Below are 24,517 nucleotides of genomic sequence, written 5' to 3' on the forward strand. Positions count from 1 at the left end.
GTGTAGACAACATGTATACAACATTCCCCCACATGGGATGAGGAGGCCATGGACAGGACATAACAGAGTAGGAGAGAGGAATAGCTACAGTCGCATTGACTAGACTTATGTTTGTCCCCTGACACATACTATCGCACATGGACACCGTCCAAGTGTTGACTGGAATAATGGATGTAAATAAACTACACTTCCAACAATCTCAATCAATGAGTGATCCACAGACCAAGTAACCCCCAAGGCCTCCTCCCCGTGTCACAATGCATGCCAATAAGCCACAGCGGGTGCTGTTGGCTGCTGTTCAAGGCGTCTCATTCCCATCAACGCCATCTCGCTGGAGTTAAAAACAGCAGTGGTATGATAGAGATCAAAACCTACAGTGTGGCACCGAACGTGACCACTCCTGTCGCTCTCCGGTGCTCTTTAAACTCCCAGCAGGCTTTTGGCCAGGATACTCGGCCCCTGTAATTGTCCAGAATATGGAGAAAAAAATCCCAAAGTGCCATTCAGCCATTCACTGGAAACAGTAATACAAATTGCTAGCAATCCCCCCTGCTTTCAAACCCAGACAGGAAGTAGTGGGTTCTGCATTTTAATAGACGCCTCATCTCTTATTTCCTTGTGCTCTCTTTCTCCCTCCAGCTCCAAAATGCCCTCTGTATGTTACTGCTCATTTGCCCATTGTATCATCTCCCTATTCCTCGTGTCTGAAAAAGCTGATGTTTGGGAGGATAAGAACATGGACCTGTGAAGAATGAGATAAGGGAAAACCGTCCTCATACATCAAAGAGGCCGAGCTAGAGTATAGTGTGACCGTCTTACCTCCAGGAGCTGGGCTGCGTTTGGCCGACTCTCCGGATTCTTATCCAACGACTTTTTCAGGAAATCCTTAAACTCCTGTGACCTTAAACACAGAATTCCGGGAACATTAATCAAAGGAAGACAGAAAGAGGGAGATAGGGTGGTGGTATTTTTCACTACACAACATCTTGACAAGCTGAGGCTATAACAGAACAGACTCAGAGTTTAATGGCTGTGATAGGATAAAACTGAGCATGGATCAACATTGTAGTTACACCACAATATTAATATAATTGACAGAGTGAAAAGGAAGCCTGTACAGAATAAAAAAATTATTCCAAAATATGCATCCTGTTTGCATCAAGGTTCTAAAGTGATACTGCCCAAACAATTGGCAAATAGCACTTTGTATCCAGGACAAAAAACTGTTTGGGGCAAATCCAATACAACATATTACGGAGAACTACTCTTCATATTTGCAAACATATTGGTGGCTGCGTCATGCTATGGGTGTATTTGTAATCCTTATGGACTGGGGAGTTTTTTCAGGATAAATTTTTTAAAGGGAATGGAGCTAAGCACAGGCAAAATGAATTCACCCATCAGCAGGACAATAACCTAAAACACAAGGCCAAATATACATGATTTGCTTACCAAGAAGACAGTTAAAACTGTTACTAAGCAAAATTGACTTAAATCTGCTTGAAAATCTATGGCAAGATCTGAAAATTGTTGTCTAGCAATGATCAACAACCAATTTGATAGAGCGTGAAGAATTTAGAAAATAATAAAATGGACAAACATAACACAAACCAGGTGTGGAAAACTCACCCAGAAAGACAACTAATCACTGTATTGGATACTTATCTAAATCAAGATCACTTCTGTAGATCGTTGACCAAAAAAAAAAAATAGGACAATTAAATCAATTTGAATCCACTGTAACAACAATATTTGACCCACCACCTAGATTCGGTCCTATGTAGCAACATTTCAAAATCATGTTTTTTTAGGTTTTTTTTACATTGGATAAAAGTAGAGAGACTAGAAAATGGTATAGCGTACACTGCAGTTGAGGAACAATGGGGAAGTAATTCTGCTTTGAAAGTTGATAAACTTGTAACTCAACTTTTGAGAAAATGGCCGTTGAATGTTTTGGTACAGCTACTGGAGAGCTCTTCTTTGTCTACACTTACTCAGCATCGTTCACACCCTCTTAACCTTTAGCCCCAAGTAAAAATACACTATCTAGTCATTGGCCTAGATCCTAATCTGACTTTGAACGTGTCAATATAAAGATATTGTATACATATTTTATAATTATTATATCATGCTTACCCAGACACTGAAATCAATTCTATAACCACCCCCCAGCCACATCTAGCTAAGTGGTTGGATCACTATTGTCTAGACATGTCCACATGTTCATGAAATACAATAGAGGGCCGTAATCACCCCTAGACACACCTGGCTAACTTGATGGGTCATGTAATCATTCTCTTGCGAAGTGGAGTCTTTTGTTTAGACATGTAGCTAGCTAAACAATGATCCACAATCCCAACCCATAGCTACAGTACAAACAGATTGTCATAGCTAGCCACCATCCATGAAATGCTTGAGTATAAATATGCAGGTGGCTAAAGCTAACCAAATAGGTTCAATGTTAGCTAGCTAGTTAACATTAAACTATAACAAGCAATGCAAATGGCTCTGAGATACAAATAATATTACTACACAGATCATACACATACGTTAACTAGCTAACGTTCGCTAGCTAGCTAGCTAACAGTATGCTTTAACTTGCAATGAAAATGATTGGCAAAATTAGAAAGATATAATATCTGAAAGTGTAGCTAGACTCTTAGCCGTGTACATGGATGAACACGTCACGGCAGCGTGTCTTTTCCGTTTGGTTTGTAGCTAGCTACAGCTTGTTTGGCCCGTTGTTGTGTCAAGTCACTGCGGTCAACCATGTGCAGAAAGTAACGTTTGTCCATCCCGCTGATCTTTGAGGGCAGTAGCAACACTTTGTCAGGTCTCTATAGCTAACATTATATCTTTCAAAAAAGCTGAGGTAGGAAGAATTATTTACACATACTGAGCAGCTCACGTTACAGACATGGCAGACCAATTCGAACTCATCTCTCAATATGTCCAGCCCATTCATTATCCTCAGCCAGTCATGGCTAGTGGGAAAATTCCGGTATTTTTCAGTGGCTAAACCAACTAGGCTCGGAATTTAATAATTGTATTCGTATTTACAGATGGCATAAAAGTTTGTTATTAAGGCACATGGAAGTTCACATGTTCTACAAGGCATTTCTGCCCAAAAAATGCATTTTGATTTAAAAAAAATTATAATAATAATAATAAAGCGTTGAAATACCTCTCCTGTGAAGTAGTGATGTGCAACATACGCCTAGCTTCTTGAAACGGGTTATAAATGCGGAAAAAGTCAAGGGGTGTGAATACTTTGAAGGCACTGTATTTCCTTAGAAAAATAAAGCTTTCACTAGGAATGCTCTTCCCATCTGGAGTATAGCTCTTGGCACCTAGAGAATATAGGCCCAAGCTCTTGCATCTACTGAGCGATGGAACGCACCGCCTCAAACTGATTAGAAAAGCCACAGCTATGCACACCCAAAGTCCTATCTATCGTCACTGGCTTTTGGCCTAGGGTTTGGACCTATACATCATCACCCCCCTCTGGGTCTTACCACTTGTTGGGCTGCTCCAGGGTAGGGGGCTCAGACTTGGCTATCTTCAGCAGGACCCTCATGGGGTTGAGTTCATGGTGCGGGGGCTCGATCTGGGCCAGCTCGATCAGGGTGATACCAAGGGACCAGATGTCAGCCTTGTAGTCATACGGAGCGTCCTTCATGGTCTCACACATCACCACCTCCGGAGCCATCCTGTAATACAATATAGCACAATAGAGGACAAATGGTTAACCTCTAAATGCCAAATCTGGTGCACATATATATTTTGTGTTTGACATGTCAACACACATTTGATTGAGCTATGTTTACAGACCAAGTGAATAGTAGGCCTATACACTTCAACCTGAGCTCTGGCGATAGAGGCCTATCCAGTGTTTGCCTATGATCAAAAGTGACATATTACATAATCTTCAGAAATAGTATACTGCTTGGCTTCACATTCACAGTAAAATACATAGAGTGAAATCCCATCTGTTACTCATTTATGAAGCTAGTGAACAATGTGCAACACCTGGGCAGGTTGACTGAGAGGACATTTCAGATGACATTCATTGCCTTGGATGAGACCTGCTCTGGTCAATCGTTAACTTCAACCCAACCATGATCGGAGGACAAGCCAGAGCACAAGGTCCAGAACAATACATATCAGCTTTCACAAGAGCCTTGTAAAAGGTTACGATCAAAACATAACGACTGAGCACTACTGTAAGGAATGCTCTTAGGATACCAAGCAGGACATAACAAGTGGTTCAACAAGGTGTCATGGGTAGCAGGAAGGATGTTCTTAACTTCGTCATGCAGTACCACCGCAATCCCATTAAACACTGCACTCAAAATGGCACCCATGGGCCCTGGTCAAAAGTAGTGCTTTATAAAAAAAGGGAATAAGGGGCCATTTGGGACGCACACAGTGGCAGGCACCCATTTACATTACTGTTTTCATGTGTATGTACCAGTACTTACCAGTATGGTGTTCCTATGAAAGAGTCCCTTCTTTGTAGGGTTTTGGTATTTTTCGCTGACACCCCAAAATCCGCTGCAAGCACAAAGAAAAGTTTTTTTTTTTTTTAATTCAATTTCTTGGTAGAGAGAATGATTAATGGGCCAGTGTTATAACCTGATATCTTCTTTCGGGGGAGGAATACCGTAAAACAATGAATAGCCCGGGCGCTTATTTCCTTCAAAATCACTGAACACAACCGGCACTTAGAGACGGCTTCCATTGGAGCCAGGCGTCCATTTCCAAAAGCATAGCTTTTGTTCGATAAAATATTCAAAAGACTACCACATTGTTTATTGTGACTAGTATAAACATATCAAATCCATCGCAGAGCAGACTAGTCTTCCTATCATACACTCCCGTTGTCACGTTTCAGCATCATATTTGTTTCCACACCGTAAACTGCCATGACATCATTGAGGGGAGATGCAAAGCTGACATTCAACTTACTGAACAGGCACAATATCCCAAATTTCCCCAGACAAGAAAGGTGTCAGTTTCCTGTTAAACCTTGAGGAATTCTTAAGGGGCCAATCACTTGTCAATGAAAGATGAATGGGAATACCCTATAAACTAGGAGCAAAATATTCAATAACTTTCCCCATCTGTGTGATTAAATAGATACCATGGGTCTCCCACCTGACGAACAAATCTAAAATGCTCTAAATCTGTGAAACAGAAAACTTCAAGGAAAAAGGCATAACAGACTAGCTCCGTACGACAAGTCAGAAGTGTGTTGTACATGTCGGCCGTATTTGGATAACTTGTTAAAAGCTCTCTGTTAAGCAGCAAGAGAGGTTTTTCTGAGACCGACTGGACTGACTTAATGACTCCAAAGGCAGTCATTAAGTCAAAGCTCTGGTGTCTGTGCTTGCGGAAATATTTAAGGGCATTGAAGAGGGCCTTGTAACATGAAGGATCAGTCAGACTGTACGAAGTTTCTGAACGGGGCCCCGAGGCCCATGCCGAGGCCTGGTCAAAAAGAAGCTGAAAAGGGAAGTCCACAGAGGGTTCTAAAAAGTTCACGGGAGTTATCGGGCAGCCCTGTAGAGTACAGTACATTTCTATATCCTGCTCCTCAGTTTCTCTCCAACTGACATTTATTAAAAGCTATTATTCTGTAGGCTCCACAAAGCAGCGTTGTTGTTAGGCAAGTGGTGCTTCAACAAAAATCTGATATCAACCGTTTTGACCCAAATCCTCAGCACAAAGAACTTCAGGAATGCTGAAACTCAGAATACTAGCAACAAATCACATTTAGCAGAAAAAAAAAACATATCAGAACGCCGTTTTCCCACACTTCTCACATTTTATTCTTCGGTGATGTCTCAGGGAAGGATGTCTTCTAAGTGGGTTGGTTGTGCGTTCGCAACATTCATGTAAACATTCCCACCCCGCACTTGCTGACCTACAATCTAACCCCAAAGACAACGTGACCATTACACACTGTCCAATGAGAAGTCTTTGTTGCTTATTGGAGAATTATTCAAAATCATTTTCGTTTTAAGGTGGATAACAGCCCTGGTCTGAGGGATAGACAGTTGATAGGAAAGGGGCATAGAGGAAGATTAAGGAGGATGGCTAAGTGCTGTGGAATCTAGAAGATCCAATGAGGAGAAAATTGGTTGTAGTATTCTGGAAACATGAGGTCTCAGTGTTCTAGAAGAGGAGTACATTATATGAGTAAAACATTGTGGAGGGAGAAGATGGTCTCACCTAGCTTGATGTCTCCCTCCAGGGTGAGGAGGATGTTCCCGGCCTTCAAGTCTCTGTGGATGATCTTGATGCTGTGGAGGTAGACCAGGGCCTCCAGCGTCTGTCTGCAGATCACCTGGATCTGAGGTTCCATCAGGCCCCGGTCCAGCTCTGCAGACCAGAGAGAGGGGAGGACACAGGTTAGGGGAAACTGACATCACTTTAACGCAGTGACATCAATGGCTAAGGTTTTACCTCAACAGGAAAATGGTACAACAACTTTAACTGAGAACCAAAGTCCCTATAAAAAAAGGCAAGGTGGGTTCGTTGGGACACCTGAGTATTTCCCATGAGGCAGATGGAGCTGCTGCCAGTACAAGCTGTAAGTCGTCTTAAATGGCTACTGCCCCGAGAGCGTAAATTGGCTCTGATAAAACATTTACATGCTAAAAACAGGACTTTTTCCTATTCTCTCCATGTTTAGTTAGTTGTATTTGGGGCCAGCAACTGCTGTATGAGGAGCTGGATTATCAAAGGAAGAACAGCGCAGGGGTATTTCCCACAGTGTGTGGGTCTCCTCGGTCTGCCCCTAGTACCTTGTTACAATGGCAGACCCATAACAACGAGACATCACTTGGCCCCGTTCGCTAATTCTTTCATAATAAAGCAATATCCTTAAGAGCAACAGTGCCATGGCAGTTGCAGCTACGGCCGCAGGTACGGAATGTGAAACATAAAAAAACGGGAGAGGTGTGGAGCTTAGGAAAACAATGTTCCAAGGGACAGAGCACATATTATAGAGTACACACCTATAAAGGACTACCCGGCCTACAGTAGTGCATGTCTCCTTACCTAACATAGTAGCGTCTACGGCTCCTCCAGGGCAGAACTCGATCATGATCTGTGAGGAGGAAGAGGAAGCAGATTTGTGATTTACAGTTTATCCTCAGGAAATTCCAATGGAGCACAAAAACTTCTCCAGAAATGCAAACTACATACAAAACATCCTAACAGGGAGGAGGGATTCCACGGAATGTAAAAATAACATTTTCTACAGAACTATCAACATCAAAGTCAGAAGGTAGACGTTAGAACCTCATCGTGTGTAACTGTGATCGCTTCAACAACAAAAAAAGACTGCCAAAGAACAGGACGAGTGGTAAAGAAAAAAAGGGGAAAAAAAGAGGGGGCTGAGAGGAGACAAGAGGGAAGGTCCACAGAAGTGACAGGTGGTAGCCTAACTGTTTTCAACATCACTGAGATACAGCAGAGAATAGGTCTTGTATCACCCGGGGGAGAAGATTTGAACTCAAGAGAAGAGGGGGAGACAGACAAACAAGAGTTCTGGGAAGTGAGGCCTCTTAGAACCCAGTCAATCTGTCTAATAAAAAGAAAGCACTTAGACATGTCAGCAGACGGGCTGACACTGCCCAGTCAACAGGAGAGAAACCAACATCTCCCTTTCTAGTTGTACACTCCAGTCTCTGACACCTGTGGCGAAAGCCTTCTCAAACACTCTGTACTGCCTCGTGTCAGTGAAAGAGGAACACACCGTGGCCGTGCAGGACTACAGTCAGTGTGTTTAGCGACGGACGAGATGGTCACTAACTCCACAGCCTTCCAACACACATAACCAAATACCAGCACTGCTGAGGAGAAACAGCAAGAGGGAAAAGGCCCACTGAAAAGTCTGAAAAATGTCCTATCAGAGAGACTTTATCCAGCTGCCAAAAACGTAATCCTTATTTCCTCCTCTCACACACACACACACACAGATACACACTTAGATACATAATTTAAAGTCCCTCCACACTGTACTTTCAAAGGCTACTTATGAATGAGTCATGCAAGTCAACGGGGGCCTATCACTAAGCCAGAGTATAAATAAGTGTTTTAATAATATTCCACGACTCTAGAGGGTCACTGTGGTACATTAACTGTAACTTACAAGCCAGGAGTTCGGCGTGCAATGTGTTTGGTCTTGGGCACTCAGAAGGCTTGTGAGACCTCAATTGCATGCATACCTGCCCTGTGATCTCACGGTTACATAATTCCCTGCTGATTGGGCAAACACAGATGTACGTCTTGTGTTAACATAACACAAAATGCCCTATTCAACCCATTCACTCACCCCTATGCTATGACACCATTGTCAAAGCAGTGGCAAACCCTGCTGGACAGGGTGGAGGAGTTTCGTACTGAACAAAATGGAGGACAAAACGGTGGCTTGTTACTGTACATCTAGACACACACAGCTGGGGATGGTGTACCAACCTTCATTCCGAGGGAGGTGCCCATGTCGTCACAGTAAAACAAGGGCCTCTTATGATATTAAAAATAGGTTTTGTGAGGTCATGTGTTAGCATAGGTTTTAACCTCAATAACCTGGCCTTCCAGTTTTCTAAATCCCTGCCAATCCACCAGTCAACAAATAATTCAGATGTGGATGACAAGCTATGTACAGTACATAGGATTAAGGCGGCGGTGAACACCTAAAGGCTTAGTCAGATTTACGTGTGACACCAGGTCATTTTTAAGGGAATGTAATGATGACTATCTATTGCTGCTAGGTCGGTAACTTCCCCCACTTTGAGGGATTGTTTCCTCATGACGTGAGCAACGTTGCACTGGTGAAAGATCTGGTCCAACTGGTCAGATCTACAGCCTGTACGGGCTGCACATGTACGCACACACAAAAACGTACACGCGCTCACGCAAATGTTGTACATACCGCATTCTTCCACCACCTACTCACACAGCTCCGTCAACAGAGTGTAGGCAGCCACAAAACACATCCGGTGTACAGCCCAATAGAGCTCGGAGGGTTGACATCCACCGTACACAACTACCAATTCTTTGAGATGGCTGTGTTATGGGTTCAGTGAAAAGGACATTGAGCAATATTCCCAGATGTTCTATAGGATATGTCATAATCCACCTCCTTTTGGAGAGAAATTTGTTAATTGATGCCTGTTAAAAGATGTAGTTTCACTGGCTAAGCCCTTTTTGAATTCCTGCCACTGACGGCTCAGTCGGGCAAGTTAAGTTGAGCCGATACTGGCGTGTGAACCGGCAAACACTATTAGATATACAAGGAAACTGGCTGAGGCAGCACCTAGGAGACATTGACTTAAGTTTATTCAACTGTGCACCGACACCGACAGTGATTTACAACCTCATTTAACCAATCTCCTGGGTATTAAATAGTGTGTCACTTGTATTTAAAATGACCGCCATGCTTTCTCCATCATGTTCAAAAATCTGCAGTATTATGCCTTGTGACACCTTGGAAAATGAGTAACGTTTCAGTGACAGATGGGTACATAACACTTCCTCAGGAGTGATTCAGAACGGAGGGGAACAGTAAGACAGACAACACACTGCTCTATGCAAGGTTGTACAGCAAGTCCACCGGGACGGTGGAAAAGAGGGAGTGAGAAAGTGAACAAGATGATAACGACAGATTTACTGTACACAGAGTGAAGCTGTGCGGGATAGACTCAAGAACAATGATCCTACACTGACATTCACCTCCTGTTTAATGGCCTCTTTCTGCCTCTGCTTGGTAACAACAGAACATTGCAGCATTCCTTTACACGGAGAGCCCTCTCCTCTCCTTGTCAAGACAGAGCCTCAAGGAGAGACAGACGAGGTATAAATTATATACGCATACGGATGACACAGACAGTGCAGCAGGGTTTTACGTTGGCCCTGGCAGTTGAACACGATGCCCATCTGTTAATAGAGCTTTATTGGTTTACCATGGGATGATTTCCAGATGAAAGCATTATCATGGCTGGCTGCAGTCATGCGTGTTAATGGCAGCCCTATGTTAAAAAGGCCCCCTATTTCTCACACTGTAGAGCGGGTTGTTCCCAAACCAGATCTCTCTCTCTCTCTAGAGCGGGTGGGCAGCGGAATGTGCCACCCCTGCTCTCCGGGTGAAAAAAGGGGGGGGTTTGAGGCACGCAGCCCAACCGCTGGTTCAGTCTGTAGCATGTCGTCAGCAGAGACATCCCGCCCAGTCAGACTGGCATGCTCCAGGGATCACACATCTTTAGTCATCCCCTCAGCACTGGCCCTTAGCCAGGGAGAGGCTCTCAGTTTGATGTGCCAGTGTTTGTGTGGTGGTTTTATGATCGAATGCCTCATCCACACCCAGAACGTACGAGTTATGACACTGTAGAGAGGGTGGCGAGGGAGAGGCTAAACTAGAACATGCTTCTTTTGTGATGATATCCAAGTACGACAGTTCTATTTATGCGTCATCTACACATCCAAATATCTTTTTAAATATATATTTTTAGGGGGTAGATTAGCTTTAATATTGCAGATTGATAGATTGTGGCTTCTATGTAATTATCTGCATAATATCCAATCGCCCATTTTTGGGTAAAAATATATTTTTACAAATGTTCCTTCATTATTATTTTCGCCTAACCCCATCATCCCTCCCCTAATTGGAGTAAACTAATGGACAACAATACTTAGGCTTCTACATACACATTTTACAGACAGTATATTAGTTCATATTTTTGTTAATTTTAGTCCCACCCTTCAGCTCCCCTCAACCCCTCCCATCCATCTCTGAACACCATCCGGTTTTGATTTCTATATGTTTTTCAACTGCGCCGTGATGTTTCACAAAAGTTTGGAACCTTTCCATTCTCAGTTCCTACAGAGAGCAAAAATGTTTATTTACTAAGAGCATTATTGATTGACTGACTTTTCAAAAATCATTATTTGTGGAGTTAGCTCCAGGTAAATGTTGCAATTCTTAAGTCATTCCTGAACCTGCGACCAAAAACAACCTACATACGCGCAGTACCAAAACAAGTGATCTCTCTATCTAAGAAAAACCCTTAAATGAGCAGGTGTTCTAAAACTTTTGACACAGAGTGTGTTCATTCAAGGGTTTATCTTTTTTACTATTTTCGACATTGTAGAATAATAGTGACATCAAAACTATGAAATAACACATATGGAATCATGTAGCAACCAAAAACAAAGTGTTAAACAAATCATAATATATTTTATATTTGAGATTCTTCAAATAGCCACCCTTTGCCTTGATGACAGCTTTGCACACGCTTGGCATTCTCTCAACTAGCTTCATGAGGTAGTCACCTGGAATGCATTTCAATTAACAGGTGTACCTTTTTAAAAAGTTCATTTTTGGAATTCCTTTCCTTCTTATTGTGTTTGAGACCATCAGTTGTGTTGTGACAAGGTAGGGTTGGTATACAGAAGATTGTCTTTTATCAAATAGGGCTAAGTCCATATTATGGCAAGGTCAGCTCAAATAAGCAAAGAGAAATGACAGTTCATCATTACTTTAAAACATAAAGGTCAGTCAATGTGGAAAATTAAGAACTTTGAACGTTTCTTCAAATGCACTTGCAAAAACCATCAAGCGCTATGAAACTGGCTCTAATGAAGACCGCCACAGGAAAGGAAGACCCAGTGTTACCTCTGCTGCAGAGGATAAGTTCACTAGAGTTACCAGCCTCAGAAATTGCAGCCCAAATAAATGCTTCAGAGTTCAAGTAACAAACACATCAACTGTTCAGAGACTGCATGAATCAGGCCTTCATGGTTGAATTGCTGCAAGGAAACCACTACTAAAAGGACACCAATAAGAAAAGACCTGCTTGGGCCAAGAAACACAAGCAATGGACATTAGACCGGTGGAAATCTGTCCTTTGGTCTGGAGTCCAAATTTGAGATGTTTGGTTCCATCCGCCATGTCTTTGTGAGACGCGGTGTGGGTGAACGGATGGTCTCCGCATGTGTAGTTCCCACCGTGAAGCATGGAGGTGGTGGTCTTATGCTGTGGGGGTGCTTTGCTGGTGACACTGTCAGTGATTTATTTAGAATTCAAGGCACACTTAACCAGCATGGCTACCACAGCATTCTGCAGCGATACACCATCCCATCAGGATTGCGCTTAGTGAGACTATCATTTGTTTTTCAACAGAACAATGACACCTCCAGGCTGTGTAAGGGTTATTTGACCAAAAAGGAGTGTGATGAGTGCTGCATCAGATGACCTGGCCTCCACAATCCCCTGACCTCAACCAAATTGAGATGGGAAAAAAAAGCAGAACATAAGTGCTCAGCATGTGGGAAGTCCTTCAAGACTGTTGGAAAAGCATTCCAGGTGAAGCTGGTTGAAAGAATGCCAAGAGGGTGCAAAGCTGTCATCAAGGCAAAGGGGGGCTGTTTGAAGAACCTCAAACATATTTTGATTTCTTTTAACACTTTTTTGGTTACTACATGATTCCATGTGTTATTTCATAGTTTAGATATCTTCACTGTTACTCTACAATGTAGAAAAATATTTAAAAAAAGAAAAACCCTTGAATGAGTAGGTGTTCTAAAACTTTTGAACGGTAGTGTATAAAAATAAAAAACATACTATTGGTTGCAAGAATTTTGTATAATTTAAAATTGAAAAACTAAGATTTGAATCCGCCGTTGTTTTGTGTATCAGTTCATAAACCATGTGCCATGGAATTGGTACATAAAATCCTCCCAACTATTTTGCAACCTGTATGGCAGCTGTCGATTTTTTGGTCCTTAAATAAATAACTATACCAGTTTAAATTTAGCACAATTTTCTATAACCAGTTTGTGGTGTAATGCAGGGCCAACAGACAAGTTGCTCACCTTCTCCCCCTTCCACCTGCCTTTCCATTTTTGCAGAAAACGTAAATCTCCCATCTTAACAGTACCAAAAGTAGAAATAAACAGTGAGAAGTGGTATGAGTGCTTGAACACTGGGCTGTACCTGACCACTCACTCTTAAGGGAGTTGTTGTTGTAAATAACCTGGGCTTCTTGAATAACAGAAGATTCAAGTCTGGTTATACTGCCTATGTACACTAAATTATAGGCTTTTACTCTAGAACAGTTCTTGAGAATGCGATCAGAGAAAAAAAACTGAAACCCCACCAAGGGGACACACAGGAAATGTGTAATTTGAAAGCTGTACGTGTATTTGCACACTGACCTTTATAAAAATAAAAAAATAGATGAGCCGACAGTCCCTGTGCAGAGGCCTTGTAGAAAAGAAAATATAATTCCAGCTATGCCACTGTGTTTTTAACAGATGGGAGGTGGAGCAATAGACCTGCTGCCATATCTGGTGTGGTGCCCCCCCTTGGATTGCAAGAACAGCCCTTCACGTAATCTTTACTTCCCCCTCTATGGCAATTTCAACTAAGCAACTTTATATCACATTGCTTTTGGCAGTTGATGAGTTTATACAGCACCCATTTCCAGGTGATGGTTTCAATGGTCATAGATTGATCACATTCAGTGATGCAGTGGTAGTAAAAAAAAGAGAATAAATAAATAACATGACTATAAAAATGTCAGACTAACTCTGTATCAATCGGAGTTCAGAATAACAAAGTGTTGCTACAGTCTAAACAGTGATTATTTGTTTTAATAACTTGTTGGCTTGGATGTTTGACTATTTCCCTTCCCCCCCCCCCATTGCATTTTGTAATTCCTAGGATAGTTTATGTCCGGGACCAGCACAATTCAAAGCAAATCAAATAAAATGTTGGTCGCATAGACATATTTAGCAGATTTATGTTATTGTGGATGTAGCAAAATGTTCCTAGCCCCAACAGTGCAGAGATATCTAACAATACACACAAATCTAACAGTACAAGAATGGAATTTAGATAGATAGATAGATAGATAGATAGATAGATAGATAGATAGATAGATAGATAGATAGATAGATGATAGATAGATAGATAGATAGATAGATAGATAGATAGATAGATAGATAGATAGATAGATAGATAGATAGATAGATAGATAGATAGATAGATAGATAGATAGATAGATAGATAGATAGATAGATAGATAGATAGATAGATAGATAGATAGATAGATAGATAGATAGATAGATAGATAGATAGATAGATAGATAGATAGATAGATAGATAGATAGATAGATGAGATAGATAGATAGATAGATAGATAGATAGATAGATAGATAGATAGATAGATAGATAGATAGATAGATAGATAGATAGATAGATAGATAGATAGATAGATAGATAGATAGATAGATAGATAGATAGATAGATAGATAGATAGATAGATAGATAGATAGATAGATAGATAGATAGATAGATAGATAGATAGATAGATAGATAGATAGATAGATAGATAGATAGATAGATAGATAGATAGATAGATAGATAGATAGATAGATAGATAGATAGATAGATAGATAGATAGATAGATAGATAGATAGATAGATAGATAGATAGATAGATAGATAGATAGATAGATAGGATAGATCTATAATATTAGGATGAGCAATGTCGGAGTCCAGAGTCTGTGTGATGCACACGTGATGGGATGTATCAACATTATGGACAGTATGTGGATAGAATATTTAGTACATATATTTACTAAATTGAGTAAGCTGTTATATTACCATTAAAATGGCTTCAGTCACAAAAAGGTTCCTATGAATATTTGCCTCTAAAAGTTTGTGAGGGTCTTAGGGGCCAAGCCAAATTTCTTCAGCCTCCTGAGGTTTTTCACCACACGGTTTGTGTGGGTGGACCATTTCAGACTGTCAGTGATGTGTACACCGAGGAACTCAAAGCTTTTCACCTTCTCCACTGAGGACCTGTCGATGTGGATGGCGACATGCTCCCTCTGCTGTCTCCTGAAGTCCACGATCAGCTTCTTCATTTTGTTGACATTTTATCAACAAGAGGTTATTTTCCTGGCACCACTCTGCCAGGGCCCTCACATCCTACCTGTAGGCTCTCTTTATTGTTGGTGATCAGGCCTACCACTGTTGTGTCCTCTGCAAACTTGATGATTGAGTTGGAGGCATGTGGCCACACAGTCATGGGTGAACAGGAAGTACAGGAGGCAGCAGAGCACGCAACCTTGCGGGGCCCCCTGTGTTGAGCATCAGCGTAGTGGAGGTGTTGTTTCCTACCTTCACCACCTGGGGGCGGCCCGTCAGGAAGTCCAGGACCCAGTTGCACAAGGCGGGATTCAGACCCAGTGCCCGAGCTTAATGAGCTTGGAAGGTACTATGCTGTTGAAGGCTGAGCTGTATCCAATGAACAGCATTCTTACATAGGTATTCCTATTGACCAGATGGGATAGGGCAGAGTGCAGTGCGATGGCGATTGCATCGTCTGTGGATCTATTGGGGCGGTATGCTAATTGCAGTGGGTCTAGGGTGTCAGGTAAGGTAAGGTGATATGTTCCTTAACAAGCCTCTTTAAAGCACTTCATGATGACAGTAGTGAGTGCTACGGGGTGATAGTTCAGTTACCTTTGCTTTCTTGGTTACAGGAACAATGGTGGACATCTTGAAACAAGTGGGGACAGCAGACTGGGATAGGGAGAGATTGAATTAACTCCAGCCAGTTGGTATGCACATGCTCTGAGGACGGGAGGACGCGGCTAGGGATGCTGTCTGGGCCTGCAGCCTTGGGAGGGTTAACACGCTTAAGGTCTTACTCACGTTGGCCACGAGAGTGGCCCGCATCAGTGGCACTGTGTTATCCTCAAAGTGGGAGAATATGATGTTTAGGTTGTCCAGCAACAAGACATCGGTGTCTGCAACATGGCTGGTTTTGTCTTTTGTAATTGTCTGGCATCCCTGTCACATACGTCTTGTGTCTGAGCCGCTGAATTGCGACTCCACTGTTTCTGTACTATAGTTTAACCTGTTTGACTGCATTACGAAGGACATAACTGGACTGTTTGTATTTCAACCATATTCCCTGTCACCTTGCTGTGGTTAAATGCGGTGGTTCGCACCTTCAGTTTTGCGTTCGAATGCTTGCCTCAAATCCACGGTTTTTGGTTTGGGTAGGTTTTAAATTGTAACAGTGGGAACAATATCCCCTTTACACTTCCTTATGCACTCAGTCCCCGCGTCAATGATATTCTCAGAGGAAACCCGGAACATATCCTAGTCCGCATGATCAAAAGAATCTTAAAGCATGGATTCCAATTGGTCAGACCAGCGTTGAATCGATCTTGGCACAGGTACTTCCTGTTTCAGTTTCCGCCTATCGGAAGGGAGGAGCAGAATGGAGATGTGATCTGATTTGCCAAAGGGAGGGCCTTGTAGCCATCCCAGAAGGGAGAGTAACAATGGTCGAGAGTTTTTGAAGCGCGAGTACTACAGGCAATGTGTTGATTGAACTTCCGTAGCATTTCCTCAGATTTGCCTTGTTAAAATAAAAGTCCAGTGTTGTTCCTTGAGGGCCGTCGTGGTATCGGCTTGAGGGGGAATATACACGGCTGTGACGATAACCAAAGGCAATTCTCTCGTGAGGTCATGCAGTCGGCATTTGATTGTGTGGTATTCTAGGTTAGGAGAACAAAATGACTTGAGTTCCTGTATGTTTCCACAATCACACCATGAGTAGTTAATCATGAAACATACACTTCCGTCTTTCTTCTTCCTGGAGAGTTCTTTATTCCCATCTGCACAATGTACTGAGAACCCAGCTGGCTGTATGGACGGGGACAGTATATCTGGAGAGAGCTAGGATTCTGTGAAACAGAGTATGTTACAGTGCCTGATGTCTCTCTGGAAGGAGATCCTCACTCTGAGCTTGTCTACTTTATTGTCCAGGGACTGAACATTAGCGAGTAATATACCCTGGTGTGCACCCCTCCTGAGTCAGAATAAACGTCCACTCCGAATACCTCTACTCCGCCGACGGTGTCTTGGAGCAGCCTTAGGGATAAGTTCAATTGCCTTGGGGGGGTATGAACAAAATAGCCAATTCGGAGTGCTGGTGAGTTACCGCCACTGATATCCGAAAGTTATTTCCGACTATATGGAATAGCGCATAAAACGTTGCGCTACAATTGTAAGAAACACAAACAAAAAAATAATACTACAAAGTTGCTTAGGAGCTAGAAGCAGAGCTGCCATGTCTTTCGGCTCCATAATAAGGTCACTTGTGTTTGTCTTGGCAGACATGACTGATTACAAAGTGCATGGAAAACATGCAGTCTATTCAATAATAAGAAAGCAGAGGAAAGCTAAAATAAAGTATACCCTACAAAAGGGAGGAACTGAAAGATCTAGCTTGATCCTCATAGTAACCTATAGGGTTCACCATCAGGTCAATCCAGAATCTTTTCTGTAATAGAGGGCTATGGAGGGGATTAAACCATTGAGTTGGGTAACAGAACAAACTCCACACGGCCCAGTTCTGGCCCACTGTTGGCCCCGAAGGTCTTACCCAGAGCTTGGCATCATGGTAGAAGGCGTCCAACAGCTTGACAATGTAGCGGTGGTCACACTTTGCCAGGATATCTATCTCCACCATGTAATCCTCCAGCTCCTCCTCAGTCTTCGTCTCAATGACTTTGGCTGCAGCCAGGACTCCAGTCTCCTTATTTTTGGCCTAGAAGACAAATTAGTCAACATTTACATAACACTAAATGGGGAGAAGATTGTCATGTGGAGGATAGAGCCATTTAGAAGCCTAGATTCAGTCAATGGGCCTTCTCAAACTGCCATATCATATATGGATTTTGAGATTCATTCTTAACAGGAGTTATGTTCTATTGAGACACTGGTAAAAATGGCAAAAGGTGAGCACACAGGTAGTACACAAATGATTTCTGCACAAGGGGGCTGTTTCAACAGGCTATACAAGGACAGTGAATTTTATATTTGTTAATACTAAGAAACATCATAGGTGGGGCCCGGCAGTGTGGCGAACTAGTGGGGGTGTTAGGAAGGAAATTAAACTTGTGAAAACCACCTTAGAAAACACAGAAGTGAATTACGAATGTATGTGACTACAATTGAAAGGTATTGAATACATCATGAGAGACTGTCATAAATTACAAAATGAATTCAATTTTCTTAACACTTCACATAGATAAAACACTAGAAACAGTTGACAGTATAGATTGGACTTCAAAAGCATATCTTGGCCCTGCCCACTCAGTGAAATTCTCAGCACGCGCAAGACTTTCATGAGAAGAGAACCCAATCAAAACCCTAGGAGAGTCAAAAACTCTGACAAACACAAGAGGCTAATTAAAATGTTACTTAACCGCACTTTAAAAAGCACAACAGGAAAGGAAACTCCACACCCTATAAGAGCTGCGGAGGAGGAACCACTATAGCCAGCCAGCCCATCCACATTGAAAATGACACTACACAGTGGTTAAACACAAACAGATTGTACATGTCCACAACAGAATGATACACAAGCATCAAAACAGGAGGGTGAATCAGTGGTGAACACATAACTAGAAGGAAAGTATATGTTTGTGTGTCATAGTTATATTTCTGAGAATGAGGGGTAAAGGTAGCGGAATATGACAAATATATATTTAACGGTATGGCAGTATTTCATTGTTTTTGAATAATAAAAAAAAGTTTGACATTTGCTTTGAGTAGTGATTGACCCTAGGGAGGCAACAAATAAATTGTAAGCGAATAAACATTTAAAAAAAAAAAAAAAAGGGGCTTTCTCCATTCTAATTGATTGATACTTTGATTTAGATCAAAGCACTTGGGTGAACTCTAGTAATAATGGAAATAGAATATAAATGGGCACCTTGAATAAAGTGTTGTTTGACATGACAATGAATGTAAAAGCAAGGGAGGCGTTATTGTGACAGGGTAGGCACCAACGTGTTGGTCAGTGTTTCCTCAGGGACCCTATAACCTTTGGCTAGATTAAATGTTCTCTTAGCTAATTCATGTAGCTAACATATTCATGTTTTGCCTATTCCTCTTTTATTTGGAAGATACTGTTGCACAAACATGCTAATTTAAGCCTACACCATCACTGGTATCAGGAAATTATTAGCTACATACTATATCTGACTCACAGCTAAATAGCGATTAGCGAATAACTACACCCCTAGTGTCGCATGCGTTGCAAAATAAATGTAGACATACATGTTACTCAATTATTGCACGCGTGCCAACGAGCATCTGCGTTGCCAAGGGCTAAAACAGAAGTCAGTTCCATTTCTGACGCAGATCGCGCCGCATGTCCTTCCTCTCCCATCTCCTCATTGGTTTATAGAAGCAGGAAGCCACGTGCCATCTCATCGGTTATACCCACGTGGGTGACTGAAAGACGAACGTGGTTGGTTGCGGTAATGCACCTAATTTATGAAAGTTGCCAATTGCATTATAAAGTCGAGAAGAAAAAGCCTGGACGGAGGAGAGATGACTTGAAACGATTTGGTTGACTGTTTTATGTGTGGATTAATTGTCAGAGTAGAGGACCTTGTGCATTTCAGGTAAAATAACAATGTTTATATCCCAGGAACAATTAGCTAGCAACAGTAAGCTAGCTAAATAGGACAAATTAGCTAGCACGTACAAGCTAGCTAGCTAAATTGCCATAAATGTTTAATGCTTTTCGACCTGTCCCCAAATTAATATAATTGGTTCAGAGTTTGTTTTGATATTTTAACCTGCGTGTCGTGATCGCATTTGGTGTGAGGGGACAAAATGCATTTATGCACGATGGCACACGTGCACAGCCGGTTTGGGTTCCGTATAACACAATTTATTTTTGCCACAACTTGCTAAGACAAACTAACCGTTTGCAGACAGTAAGATACAAACTAATAGTGTGATTATAGAACACTTGTGGATTTATATTAAGAAGCAAAACAGCATCGTTGTCATCAACATCTTGTTGCATGTGCTGCATTGACCATCAAATCGTTTTTGTCACATGCACCGAATACAGATGTAGACCTTACCGTGAAATGCTCACTTACAAGCCCTTAACCAACAATGCAGTTCAAGAAAGAGTTAATACATTTACTAAATAAAATAAAAAATAAAACAAAATAACATAACCAATAACGAGGTTATATACAGGGGGTACAGAGTCAATGTGCGGGTGTACAGGTTAGTCGAGGTAATATATACATGTACACCACCGTTCAAAAGTTTGGGGTCACTTAGAAATGTCCTTGTTTTTGAAAAGTAAATTTTTTTGTCCATTACAATAACTTCAAATTGATCAGAAATACAGTGTAGACATTGTTAATGTTGTAAATGACTATTATAGCTAGAAACAGCAGATTTTTTTAATGGAACATCAACATAGGCGTACAGAGGCCCATTATCAGCAACCATCACTCCTGTGTTCCAATGGCACGTTGTGTTAGCTAATCCAAGTTTATCATTTTAAGGCAAATGATCATTACATAAACCTTTTGCAATTATGTTCGCACAGCTGAAAACTGTTGGCCAATAAAAATAAAAGATTAAGATGACCACAAGATCAAAAGCTAGATTTCTAGGGGGTTTAGGATTAAGGTAGAACTAGTGTTAGGATTCAAATTAGGTTTAGGGGTAGAGTTAAGGTCAAGGTAAGGGAAAATAGGATTTTGAAGGGTTCTAAAATTGTGCCACCCCCCACCAGGTTAGTTTGGGTTTGTGTGTGTTGCTTTAGCTCCTCCCAATGACCTGGAGATGTGAGGCTGCAGACTGAACAGCCTGATGGGGTCCAATACCTGAGGGGGCTGTGGGAAAACATATGGGTAAACACTGCAGTCAGGCATCGAGATACTAGCCTACCATATAGTTACAGTCCTGAGGTTTCCTGAACACATGATCTCACCTGGAATAAGTCCAGGGCCTTTTTTAAACATTATGTTTTTCCTGGTGAGGTAACAAAGTCAGGAAACCTAACCTTTGCATACAGTGCATGACCGGAGAGACATGCTAGCGTATCTGACAATGCGTCACTGAGTATTTGCATTTCAACACCATCAGGAACCTGCTCTGCTCCCACCATCTGAGGCAACAGGGTGCCACGTTATGTTACCAGTCCCACTTTACAAGCCTTCACAACCAAGATCTCACAACTCTCTCTTTCTCCCCCCCCCCACCACAGTCATTGTGCCTCACAAGGGAGCGCTGACTTCCTGGAAGTCATCAAGGCCCTGGAGACTCTCCACTGGAGGAGGGAATATGCAGAGGGAGGAGAGGTGCTGGTTGAGGATAGAGCTGTGTAAATCACACTAACCTAATTATACTAACAGAAAAAAGAAGTGGGAACCGGCTGCAAAACAGACTCACACCACCGAGTCTCCCTCCCATTATCGTAGCGAAGAAGTACAAAGCTGAGCTCTAACGCAATCATCCTACTGGGGAACAAAACAACTGTTCTGTGGTTTGTTTTGCCCAATGTTTCCATGGATGTCAGGAACAACTGATTGACACTGGCCCCTCTCCTCTGCCTCTACTAGCCTGCCTGCGACACTCCCTGAAAATAAAAAAATAAAAACCACACACCAATGCTCCATGAAGGGGCAGAGGTTGAAGAAGTAAAACGAGGGATCAGCTATTGTTTCCTGCCTTTTGGGTACATGGCTGTGAGCGCACACACTGCCCCCAGCCACCCCAAAGTAAATCACCCTCCTAAAACACTTAGAGATAATCTGTTCAAATAGAACATGCAGGTCATAAATAAAGCCAGAGAAAGCCTGAGATCCAGTTGGAGAAGTGACTGTGCGGATTACTACACCTGGCTGTGAGAGGAGAGGAGCAGACACACTGGGTGGTGTGTCTCTGCACTCTGCTGCTGGCACAGCCTCCTGGGGCCAATTATCTCCAGGCTGAATCAATAGTGTCAGATATCAGCGTACAGTAAGCATGGGGCGGTGTGCTGAGGCGTGGGCCTGCCTGCTGGTACACTGTAGTACGCAGTCTGCCAGCGCACACACAGTGCCACGCACACAGATCCCATCCCCAACCCGTCTCTAGATAATGTTTGTGCTTAACCTTAGCCCTGCCGTTAAGACGTGTAGAATTCTTGTTAACATTAGGCTGCCGAGTAAATCTTGACCTCGACTTACTCATTATGACAAAAATTGAGGAGAAAAAAAAAGACATCTCTGGCAGCTTTGGGCTGGGGGCACTAGGGCTGTGTGTTAGATTCTTGAATGACTTGCATATCAGGTCTAACTAATGTAGGTGTTCGCTTGAATAAAGCCTCTATCAAAATAAGTGGCTATCATCCCATTCTATTTATGAGAGTAGGACTAGGCTTCTGCATGAAGTCTGCCAGAGTTCTCTATAAGCACAAAGAACGTTATAACGGTCAAAAGGCATGTGTCCTATTGAACAGAAAGAACATACTAATGATAACTAGTTATTAATTAGTGTCAATTGCTACGCTGCTGCTGCACATAGAGGATGCGTCCCAAATGCATCTATACCCTCTATAGAGGGCCCATAGGGCTTACACTACCATTCAATTTACATTACCATTCCAAAAAGTTTGGGGTTACTTAGAAATGCCCTTGTTTTTTAAAGAAAAGCACATGTCCATTAAAATAATTTTTTAAAAATCGAATTTATCAGAAATACAGTGTAGACATTGTTAATATTGTAAATGACTATTGTAGCTGGAAATGGCAGATTTTTTATGGAATATCTACATAGGCCCATTATCAGCAACCATCACTCCTGTGTTCCAATGGCATGTTGTGTTAGCTAATCCAAGTTGATCATTTTAAAAGGCTAATTGATCATTAGAGGACAAGTACATTAGTGTCTAGTTTGAGAAACAGACACCTCACAAGTCCTCAACTGGCAGCTTCATTAAATAGTACCCGCAAAACAACAGTCTCAATGTCAACAGTGAAGAGGCGACTCCAGGATGCTGGCCTTCTAGGCAGAGTTCCTCTATCCAGTGTCTGTTCTTTTGCCCATCTTAATTTTTATTGGCCAGTCTGAGATATGGCTTTTTCTTTGCAACTCTGCCTAGAAGGCCAGCATCCCGGAGCTGCCTTTTCACTGTTAATGTTGAGACTGCTGTTTTGCGGGTACTATTTAATGAAGCTGCCAGTTGAGGACTTGTGAGGTGTCTTTCTCAAACTAGACACTATAATGTACTTGACCTCTTGTTCAGTTGTTAACCCGGGGTCTCCCACTCCTCTTTCTATTCTGGGAGTAGTACACAGTGTTGTACGAGATCTTCAGTTTCTTGGCAATTTCTCGCATGGAATAGCCTTCATTTCTCAGAACAAGAATAGACTGACGAGCTTCTGAAGAAAGTGCTTTGTTTCTGGCCATTTTGAGCCTGTAGTTGAACCCACAAATGCTGATGCTCCAGATACTCAACTAGTCTAAAGAAGGCCAGTTTTATTGCTTATTTAGTCAGTACAACAGTTTTCAGCTGTGCTAACATAATTGCAAAAGGGTTTTCTAATGATCAATTAGCCATATAAAATGATAGATTCTTTTTTGGGGGGAAGATCTACTGTTTCCAGCTGCAACAGTCATTTAGAACATTAACAATGTCTACACTGTATTTCTGATCAATTTGATGTTATTTTGAAACTGACAAAAGAAGTGATTCTTTCAAAAACAAGGACATTTCTAAGTAACCCCAAACTTTTGAACAGTAGTGTACATAGACGGAATTTGATTTGGTAAATAATGCCAAGGTAAACAGAATATAGAAGATAAACATAATATTACAGACAGTATATAGGGAATAGGGGGGCATTTGTGACAAACAGATGTCACGTCCAGATGCAATCTGTGGCATACGCTGCGCTTCCTCTCAATCTTCTTCTTGAACACATGCCAAATGCGTCTTGTCTCCACAGGATGCTTAGCTCTCGTCCCCAGAGGTCAGGAGGACAGGTCAGGGGAGATCACAGGTGGTCATACAGCTCAAAATCAGTCCCCGGGCAGACAGACATGGCAGGCAGGAAGACGGAGCCAGGGGATTGGTTTGTGTACACTAAGCCCTCTGCAAATAAGCTTTGGCTTTAGAGGGGATGATCATTAGCGTCTTCCAGGAATCTTCCAGGAGCTTTCACTGCTGGCTGTGTATGTAGACACTGGTGTGGTGTTCTTTCGGCTACCTGCCTTTCCACTGGGAACATTTTATTTCTCGTCTTACATTTTGGGGCGGCAGGTAGCCTAGTGTTTGGAGCGTTGGGCCAGTAACTGAAAGGTTGCGGGATAGAATCCCAGAGCTGACAAGGTAAAAATCTGTCGTTCTGCCCTTGAACTATTCCCCGGTAGGCTGTCATTGTAAATAAGAATTTGTTCTTAACTGACTTGCCTAGTTAAAACAAAATAGGCTGAGGATTACATAGGGTTAAACTCTTACTGTATCTTTATTTACAGAGAGTTGTTAAACATGGCTGGGGGACGCAGCAGGAAAGTTCAAACTTTGAACCCAGAGAGGTACGGTGCTGCTGTCTTTCAGGATGTGGTAGTTTCGCTGCGAGGTATTATGAAAGGTGTCAGGCTCAAAACCCCAGTG

General features: G+C 42.1%; 1 protein-coding gene across 1 annotated transcript in view; it reads right to left on the reverse strand.

Annotated features, from left to right (window-relative positions):
* Positions 1 to 24,517, reverse strand: part of LOC106567511 (serine/threonine-protein kinase 10) — a 46,328-nt gene that overhangs the window by 16,634 nt on the left and 5,177 nt on the right. Inside the window, exons 2-7 of the mRNA XM_014136826.2 lie at positions 17,477 to 17,641; positions 7,066 to 7,114; positions 6,235 to 6,384; positions 4,482 to 4,554; positions 3,516 to 3,710; positions 820 to 901 (exon numbers count right to left, since the gene is read on the reverse strand). Of these exons, the coding sequence (XP_013992301.1) occupies positions 820 to 901; positions 3,516 to 3,710; positions 4,482 to 4,554; positions 6,235 to 6,384; positions 7,066 to 7,114; positions 17,477 to 17,641 (714 nt within the window). The remainder of the gene's footprint in view (positions 1 to 819; positions 902 to 3,515; positions 3,711 to 4,481; positions 4,555 to 6,234; positions 6,385 to 7,065; positions 7,115 to 17,476; positions 17,642 to 24,517) is intronic.

The sequence above is a fragment of the Salmo salar genome, chromosome ssa13 (assembly GCF_905237065.1).
Source record: "Salmo salar chromosome ssa13, Ssal_v3.1, whole genome shotgun sequence".
Classification (NCBI taxonomy): domain Eukaryota; kingdom Metazoa; phylum Chordata; class Actinopteri; order Salmoniformes; family Salmonidae; genus Salmo; species Salmo salar.